This window comes from Notothenia coriiceps, unplaced genomic scaffold (assembly GCF_000735185.1).
Source record: "Notothenia coriiceps isolate Sejong01 unplaced genomic scaffold, NC01 NC01_scaffold00016926, whole genome shotgun sequence".
NCBI classification, from domain to species: domain Eukaryota; kingdom Metazoa; phylum Chordata; class Actinopteri; order Perciformes; family Nototheniidae; genus Notothenia; species Notothenia coriiceps.
In genome coordinates this window covers 1-10303 of record NW_011349627.1, presented here as the reverse complement: position 1 = coordinate 10303, position 10303 = coordinate 1, and the positions used below count along the sequence as shown (strand labels likewise).

General features: G+C 39.4%; 1 protein-coding gene across 1 annotated transcript; it reads left to right on the top strand.

The window, feature by feature from the left end:
- The first annotated feature begins 1690 nt into the window (after window positions 1–1690).
- On the top strand, window positions 1691–6111 carry cunh11orf24 (chromosome unknown C11orf24 homolog). The gene has a single exon (XM_010776372.1). It carries the CDS (start codon window positions 1796–1798, stop codon window positions 2591–2593), a length of 798 nt encoding a protein of 265 aa, XP_010774674.1. The 5' UTR covers window positions 1691–1795; the 3' UTR covers window positions 2594–6111.
- The last annotated feature ends 4192 nt before the right edge of the window (window positions 6112–10303 follow it).

The following is a 10303-nucleotide window of genomic DNA, read 5'->3' as shown; positions in this document are numbered from 1 at the left end:
ATTATTAAGGTACAGCGCCACTTTCCAAACCATTGATTAATGCTTGTGTGTACACAAAAACGGCAGGCAAAACCGTTTTAAATGTGTGTTTCCTGTATGGCGAATACAGCTGCTTTATTTATGTCTGTATGAAGTTGTTGTGAGTGTGGAGGGAGCAGCTACAGGTTAGCTTAGCCTAATCGATCAGTGCACTACGAAGCCAGTGCTAGACAGTGAACTGTCAACGGGGGGGAGCCCCGCCGGTCATTATCGGCCGATATTCACTCTTAATAGTTTGATCGGTGCTCTCTATAAAGGCCGATCAGGAGAGCTGGATTTGATCGATATGGACATAAACGCGAGTGAAGTGTAACCGGACGCGAGAGAGAGATCAGATCAGTTGCTGAGTCTGACGGAGACAAGCAGCTCTGCATGATCACCTGATGCTCCGCCCTCTGTTTAGCGAGCTGACCGGACTGCGCAAAATACTTATATGAAGTGTCATGAATGCAAGAAATCTACCCTCGTGGGGGCACGCTCATTTGATTGGCTTAGACTGGAGGAGACATCTGATTGGCTATAGATGAGAGAAATTACAAGTACGAATCGGGTGACCGTCAGGGGAGTCTCAAAAAACCCACACACGAATGCACAGCGATCCGTGCACAGAAAGCGGTTTGTGTTTTCAGGTTCAGGGGATTTAAACGGAAAACAAATGTGTGGATCAAAAATACATATGTAAAACTTTTTTCTGTATTTGGATTTTATTTATGAAACGGAACACATTTGTGTGTGCATTGAAAAACACAAGTGTGGATCATGAAATACAAGTGTGAATCCTTCTGTGTGCATGTGTGTATTATCAGACTGTTCTGAGCCCATAGGAAATGCCTTTGCAGATGTGTATATGTCATTTGGTATATACAGTATGTCCGCTATGCAGCTGTTCATTCACCCAAAATCAAAGCTGGTAAATGTTTTAATGTTTTCAGTATATAAACTGCATTTAAATGTGACCAAAGCAATACAAGTTCCACCATCTACACAGTGTAGATAAGTGAGGGGTAATGTGCAGCAAGCCAGTCATTAATAAGAAAAGAACCCAGACTGGGCGAGTAAGGTTCCAACAAGAAGCTGAGAGATCTTGATTCACCCTGAAGGTGTTTTCCAAACTTTTATGTTTTATAACTAATTATTACACTGCTAAGTTTAATACTCTATGCTGTTGGTCAATTTCAACTATTCTGAGATCTGCCCTTCTTTGCTAGCATTCTAGTGTCTAGACAAGAACAAGAAAACGGTGCAAGAGAAAGTAAAAAAACAAAACAGAGAGAGCTGGACAAAATATAGAAATCATCAGAAGAAAACAGACGGGAAGCAAATACTGACAGGAACACGGTATGAGCTCTGGCAGTGTTCAAAGACTGGTTAATGACAAAGGAAATGTGAACAGACTTGGACGGTTAAAGAAAACTCAGTGCTGCCTACATCTTAAGTTATGTTGCCACAGTTCCAGCCATTGGCTCGCAGTGGATCCCACTATCTCTTTAAAGCGGAAGCAACACTGTCGTTTTAAAAAAAATATTATGAGTCAAGTCGTTTTTAGTACGTTGCTGCTCGCCTTCTGGATTCTACTCCTCCTGCCGTTGTTCGTATTGTCATGTATGCCCGGCCTGCTGCACACTTGATGTTTGTTTCCTTTTTATTGAGCTTAATCACTCATGGACTTTTTTGTTCCCCAGGTGTTACTGGTAGTGGCAGTAAAAATGAAACAATTCCACAGGTGATTAAGCAGTCAGAAGACGGACTGGAGGAGATGTCCCTCGACCAATCTCCATCCGTCAACCACACCTTAAACATCTCTGTAGTATCTTCAACTCCACTCAACCAATCTTCAGAAGGAATGCAACCACAGCCAGTATTACCCACACAGGTTGCTCAGACTGCGCCCATCACCAGCACTGCTGATACTACACCCACAATTGCAAGGAATGTCAACAAAACCACTTCACCAGTGACTTCACATCACACCTCAGCTACACCCACAGCACCTCCAATAACTCGAAAAACAACTACACAAACAACACCCTTCATGAAAACATCGACGACTACACCAACAAAAACTCCACCACCAACAACAACAGCTACACCAACAACAACAACAGCTCCACCAGCACCACCCTTCTCCACAGCAGCAGCGTCAAACCGTGCAACAACTATAAAAACTACAACCACACTACCAAAAGCTAACACGACCCTTACGGTGACTACAACCAAAGGTACGCAACAGACGAAAGCCCCAAGCTCTGCAGCGCCACCACCAGTTCAGACGTCTTTACCCAAAGAGACCACCACCGTAACCGTCAGCAGCACCACTACTGAAAATAACAAAGGGCCTGTTGCCTTTGGAACGGTGGTAGAGGTTGCTGTGTCGCCGTTGACCCTGCAGCTGGTGGACACGGCGTCTTTACTCTCCGTCTTGCTCTTTGGCCTGCTCTTCTTCTTGGTCTCGGTGGCCGTGTTCGTCACTCAGGCCTACGAGAGCTACCGGAGGAAGGACTACACCCAGGTGGACTACCTGATCAACGGCATGTACACAGACTCTGGGGTGTGAGGGGGGAGGCACAGCGCGTCTTATTGCCTGGAGACTGTAACATGGAGGATGGACAGCATGGTGCCGCTGTTGATTCACAAAGTAAGTCAGTGTTCCTGTTAGACAGTTCACAGGAGAAGAGGGAAAGGACTACACCAACATCCCTGATCTGCTCCACTTAACTCTTCGTTCTTCCCTGCTTCTCTTTCTTTAATGGCTTCAACGCTAGGGGTTTGGTCCCAGTGTGCCCAATGTTGAGCACGTTGTTTAGGTTACTTGTACGTAACCCTGGTTCTATGCGTAGGTGCGAAGCCTTCTATTGGTCCACGGCAGATCTCCTCCACTGCTGGTCGGTCAGTCAGTCAGTCAGTTCAGCTGTGGTTGGTCAGCGTGGCTCGACCAATCAGGATGCTTCCAAGGTAAAACAAAAAAACGTTTTTTCCTTTACTGAAATATATGTGTAGGCCTTATTGCCAAATTGTTTCAGGTTTTGTATCTTTTCCAGATGAATGTATTTCAACTCTTAATTTATAGCATTATGCATTTCTTTCCATATTCAAATAGATGTTTCTATTTGGAATATAAGGTCACAACGATATGAAGGACCGAAGCAGACTTGTGAATATAATATACGAAATGGGACTTTATTTCACATAAAAGGGACTCAAAATGTTAAGTAAAAACTCTTTACAAATGCTTTGTCAACCTTAAACAATGACTTGCAAGACGTCTTAAGAATAATACACCAAGAGGGCTAAGCAATAATTCAGTATAATAATCAATATCCTTCGTATCAAGTCTGATCACATGTCTGGGCAAAATGTGAATATTTTAGATAACTTAACTGAAGAGTTTTACTAAAATTGGTCACTTACATTTGAATAATTGTTTCTGATGTAATACATTCAGCCTGTCTTGTATTTATTTTTTTATATGAAACTGATAGAAAAGATGTCCAAAAGTTGAACTACATGCGCGTCAGTTGAATTATCTTTTGAATGTAGCCAATAATTAACATAGAGTGCAATGGAAAAGATCTGAGTGACTGGGAAACACTTGGTGCACATGAAATCTGTCTGACAGTGATGGTGTGTAGCATTTCTCTATTGCGGTCTTCAGTTTGTTAAACCTGCTTTTGACCTTGGTACTTAGAACGAGTAGGGCTGCACGCTTTGGAAAACAAAAATAAATTGCGATTATTTTGATTTACGATTTTATAGGGAAAGAACATTTACGAAACATTTTTTATTTTATCATTGAATGACATTAAAATGATCAACAGGTCAATGATTATGAATGAATTGTGTGGAATAACAGGACCTCTGCAGCACCACAATACTTCATTAAGATATGTTTACATATTTTTCCTTTACAAAATATTGCTTCTACTGCGATTTAGATATTGCTCTCGTCCATATTGAGATTTCTAAAAAGGTATTTCTAAAATGTTCAGCCCTCATCAGGACATAGCACTCAGTTCTTTTTCAATTCTACCTAAAAATATAGAGCAGACTTTGATTCCGATTAAATGTTGGATGAATTGTGCAGCCCTAGTTCTGAGAAATAATAATGATACGTCAACAACATCTTAAACTTCAACATCTGTTTAGACTAATGACAGATGTTGTTATAGCCTAGCTTAGCTCAACTCCTGCTAGCCTTTCACATTCTTTGTTACTGCAGCCAGCCATTACTGTCACCATTTTATAATGTGCACATCACACTACTGCAAACGACGAGGGTTACTATGCCAACATGTTTTACTTTTTTTTTTATATCAAATATTTCGCAAATGATTGCATTTGATTTCACCGTCGTTCCATTAGCTTTCATTGATGACATTTCAGCTGCTTAGTTTCTTGTTTTTGAACGTGTCCTGCAATGAATCATGGGAACGGCCCCATACTAGCTTATTTCAATACATTTCATATTTTACTCACAATTCATGTATTTTCAAAGCCTCTGCTATTTTTTATCTTAATTTTGAATTGTCTGTATTAATCCATCATCTGTATTAATGACCAATGTATGGGTATTATTTTGACCATTGTTCCTAAACAGAGTATTCATCTGGCTACAGATATAACTCTGTATATTTTCTCGTGTTTTAGTTTTAATGTTTCATATTTCATTTATGCATTTCAAACCATTTTTCCACTTTAAAATGCATCACTCTTTTCTCATCATTGTGTTATCCTAATGAATGGGTTTAAGTTACCATTATCTTTCCCATAATGAGTGAGAAACTGAATTATGGAAGTTATAAATGTGAAAGCAGGTGTCTTAAAGTTTGCATTACAGTTGAAAATTGATGAACACACACTTGGCAGTAACTGCTAGTTATGAACAATATGTAATATTAGGAATTATGGACAGATGTTCTAAGTTGCTCTTAATAGATCTCCAGAGAACGAACAAACGGATTTCTTGTTGCCTTTTCTCTTCCCTCGACCACTTTGTATTAGCGTTCTCCTCCTGAGGGTTCATGGTTGATGGACAGTTGCCAAATATTCGCTGAAGCACATTATTGTAAGATAAAGCCAAGGAAACATAAAGCCATTACTAATGAGACGATCATCATGTGAAACAGAGTATTTGTGCAGTAATTACAGCAAAATGCATTTCCTTAATCTCTTTCTTTTATTATTATTTTCCACATCTTTAAAGTTTACGTCACCCAATAATAGATTTTTTGCTTTTTTTGTAAGAAAATAAAACAATCATTATATTTGGAAAATGTCTGTTTTCAGAATTGCAGGGGAATATAAAATGAGTTTAAAAGAGCATCAGAGGCCATTGGCACTGAAGGACAGAGTGGCTTTGTTTGAAATAATTGATGTCTAAAATATGTTTATCTCGGGAACAAGACATTCCAATTTTTTGGGAAATTAAATCTTTTTTTATTATCCTGTTATAGCCATAAGACTAGATATTTGATTGGAACACCAGTTATTATGATCAAATATAATCCTGAGGTTATTCAAATCTGATCAAAATAAGAGTTAATGAAATGAGCCGCTCTCAAGCGTGGGTCCTGTGATTTTTTTTTTTTTCATGATCTCTCACTAATCCGATTAAGATTAGGATGGGAAATGTTCTCGTCATTATTGATCAAATCTCAAACCAACCCACCTTCCACTCATTGGATAAAAACAGACATAACTGTTTGGTATTTAGAGATATTTAGCATAGTTCACTTAATTCTTTGTTCTTTGGGGTTATGATTTCACATTCTGTAAGTTGACTCAAGTGAAGTGAAATCCAAATGTCAGACGATTAGAATGCAAACTGATGATGGACTGTGTCCATGACGTGAGGGAAGCGTTTTCCTCATTTGAGGATTTTCTAACTTTGATTTACACTTCTGTTGCCAATAATTGTAACGTGCGCTGTTTGAGCTCCTGGCTGATGAGTTCAGGGTGGACCTGTGTTTGCAGGATGTCGAGAAATGACGTGTGTGCCAACTCAACATTGTACGAATGCACTTTAAAAATATATTTTTTCTTGCAGAGTAAATAAATATTGAAAAAGAAATATAACTTGTTTGTTTTTGAGTCGTCAATGGAGTCTAATCTTTACTTTTGATCGTGGCTGCGAGGTGTGGTGCATTTATGCTGTAATACCATCAGTCTGCAGGCAGAGGGCGGTCTCTGATCGGGCCCCTGTACGGAGGCCCCCCCATCTGCCCATCACACTCTCCAGCTCCACCTAGGGCGGCTTCGCTTCTGCACAACGTATTTGTAAAAGGTGAAATATTTTTATTGGGCCAGTTTTCCGAGCCATTCTTGTTAATGAAATAGAAAAATGCACTCTAATAAAAATTCCCATTGCGTGTTAAACACTGGTTTCTGTTAATGTTTGGCAGGAGAGATGTTTCCAAATGTATCTCAGTGATTGTTCCAATACCTGTTAAACATTAGACACACTGCTAACTCTTAAAGGGACATAACTGCATTTCTATCTTCCTATCTTTGAAGGCTGTGACCCCCTCACTACACAACAAATCAACAATTGTTCACAGCATGACGGGATGTTTTATGTCGTGTGTTTTAAATTGGTTATCCTATTTTCTTTTTTGTCCACACGTGCTATGTTAAAAAAAACTAACCTTTTATTTTTACATACAGTAAAAATTAAACAAAACAAAGGAAAATGCCTAATTGTATATTTTAAATCACAAGGCAGTTTTTTATGTTAAGGGAACTTTTTTAAATGATCTTAAACATGTTTAGAAACATTGTTTTTTTCTTAGCAAAAGTTGTCGATGGTACCTTGTAGTCTATTTTCCTGGTTCGACCTCAGTCAAGATTCAGAGCCACAACAAATAAAAACTGGGTATAAATCATCACCAGGGCGACATCCTGCACGAACCAGGCCGGCCCAGCTAGCTTCAACAGCTACTGCCATCTCTCTCAGTGGAGGAAGTGCACCATTCCTTCAGCTTTGGAAATGTTTGTAAGTGGAATTTACTGAACTGATGAAAAATGAACTGGACATTTTGTTAGACCTCAAGAATGCACACAATGTTTTTGACTGAAAAACTCTGAATGTAATCACAACTCAGGTCTGTTTACAGGAGAACTCTACAAGGCCCCTGACCAAAAGAATAATGTAACTTCGACAAAATCACATTTTTGAGAGCAAACACGTGTTTTTAAAAAAAAAAAAAAAATACCTTAAGGCATCCTCCTGTGGTTTAATTATTCACTGCTGCAATGACGTACATGTGTAGTGACACACGTATTCCTGACCACATCATCTTAATCTGCAGAGTACAGCTGTCAAAAATACATCATCTTCCCGTTGCCCGAGGGCACTTTGATGACATCACCACCTGCTCCAAACATCCCAATCTTGTGCCACTCTCATGGACTCTACCACCGTTATCCCCCCCACCTCCTCATGTCTGTCAGCCCCTGGTCTTCCTGCACAACTTCTTCCTCTCAACTGCGGTGAGCATGATGTTATTTGCTGGCGACCCGACTGTTCTTGTGTCCGAACCACTGTTACTTTTGCCGTCCAGACCTTTAACCCTGCCACTGACCGGATCTCCTGTTTCACAGAGTTGTTAGTACTGTGCATTTCACCCCAGGGATCCGCCTGCATTTCAAAGGCAACTACTCTCTTTTTGATATTTGTGTTGTATGTCCAGGTTTTGCATTCGTTGTGTGCAATGGATGTGATCAATGAGTGCATCGGGTTTTATTTGTATGAAAGGGGAATTATTCTTGGTACTCCATATCTTATCTAGTATCGCAAGCTGAGCTCTTGCAATGGCCAATCTGCTCCTCAGTTCCAAGTCTGAGGTGCAATGCTTGTTCAACAAAGACCTGGGGTAAATAAATGGTCTACTGTTTCCAGCACTTTCCCATCAGTTTTCACTCCATGCTGTTCCTCATCATTCACCTGAGATGTTACCATCACTCTACTTGTCTCCATATCCTAATGAAGCTCAGCGCATGTTCAACCAGGAAGACCGTCTTTACTCATTCATTTACTATTTCACTACTCTCTCCTCTCAATAAGTGATCGGGGGCGTCACTCCCCAGCTAACCAATCACTTCGCTCTATTCTCACAAGCCTATCATAGCACTCTGCTAAAACTTTTGGTAACACTTTATATTAAGGTACTCAAATTAACCATCAACTAGTTGTTAATTAACATGCATATTAGCAGTATATTGGCTCTTTAGTAGTCATTATAAAACACTTATTAATGCCTCATTCTACATGACCATATTCTATAAGTAATAAGCCATTAGTTGAGAGTTTTTCCTCAATAACTTTCGAATTAGTGCTTATTTGTTGCAAGTAAGGAAGTTGTTGTACATGAGTTTTGGTCGTAATATGCTCTGCTCAATATGGGCCTAATAAGGTAGTACCACAAGAATAGTAATTCTCCCATAATAACACTTTACAGTGTAGCGTAAGGCTTAAACTACAGGGTACAGGGTACTTATTATGTTATAGTTTGGATCCCTAAAGCTTTTTGTCTACCATCCCATCATTCAAGGGTGGTTTTCATATAAGTAATGTTTGTTTTTTGGACGGAAACTATGTTCAATCTGAATTTACTTTAAAATAAAAAAATCTATATTGATTCTGACTTTTCTACATCTAACTCACAGGTGTATCATTGCTTTGAGAAAAAAGACGATGACTTTACCCCTTTTAGAAGGGAAGATATGGTCATTTGTTCTGGGAATGTCATTTTGGAGCCTGAGACCTGAAAAACAGGCTCAGGGCTCAACAGGTTAAGGTAAGGTGGCGCCTGCCCATTGTAGGCGAGAAGAATAATTTTCCCTTGATTATTTTACCCCTCATCCGTTAGTGGGGAAATGTAGCCCTATAACTAAATGTTCTTCTAACCTGTAGTTCAATTGTAACTGTAGTGGATTATTTGGAATGTTAAAGAGGCCCAGTTATGCTTTTTGGAGTTTCCCCTTTCTTGTAATGTGGTATATAATGTAGGTTCGTGTTTGTGTTCCCTCCAGCGGTCGTCTAAATCTGCCCTCAGCATTAATGTCAAAGACAATTCAATGCTTTCTCTCAAACTGGATTCATGCTTAATTAAGATGCTAACTGGATATTAGCCTGAGACAAAAAGTCATGGCAAAACTGTGCTGTAGCTGTTGTGCATATTTTAAATACAGCCTTTGAACCCATTGAATTAAATGATTACATACAGAACTGAGGTTACATCCAGGTAACTTCTTCACTGCCCTGTCTTAAAATGAGTTTAAGACCACTGTGTGCTCTGAGTTTGATGTTTTATCTGCAGAGTGGGTGGTCGTGAGGAGCAGTGGAGGGTTGTTTGTTAAAAAGGAGCCGATAACAGTCTTTCTTTATCGTTTCCATCTGCGTCAGACAACACAGGCAGCCAGGTTCTCCCGCCGTAGATGTGCTGTGAGACATAACTATAACTCAAGCTTTACTCTCAGCCGAGGTAAACTGTTTCACCTGAAACTGAGTTCAGTGTTCTGATGATCATGTTCTGGTTGCAGGGTTGTTCAAAAATTAAGAAAGCTCTAGCTAGCTACTTCTTGGGGCTTTTGACCTGCATCTGGTTGTTTTACACATACATACTTTGTTGTCCGATCTGAACATTACAGTCAGGTAAAGTGAAATTACTGAGTTGTATTCCTTTAAATCACTCGTGTTGATAAAGCAAGTAGGAGTGATTTGACTTATTTGGTAATGTACAATAAACAAAATCCTACATTAATTCAACTTCATTGTGTTAAGTAAACTAACAAAAAGAAAGTGTATGATGTAAATGTAAATGTCATTAAGATGCTTTACTTAAACGCAATAAATATGTATTTGTTTTCTAGACTTTTCCTATTTATTCAATAGTTTTTGTGCAATGGGTTGACATAAATAAAGGAAGTCAATGTCCCAGACCTCACCAGTGCACAACCCCCTGCTGACTGCTGTTGGCGGTAACATTCCGATTTGCAGAATTGTTACATATGCATGTATTAGTATTTAGGTCTGAGGTTCCCGACATGGGGGTTAGGCCTCCCCAGGGGTCACAATGTGTGAGTAAGGGGCGGAGATGGAAAGAGTAATAGAATGTTGTACTGTTAAAAACCTACTTACTGTTTTAAAACGTACATGGTACAAATACAAAGTCTAGAATGCACTGGTACATGTATATTTTCTGTGAGCTCTTCACATCTAGCTCAGTACTACACACTGATTTATTGTCTTTGTTATATTGCAACATGC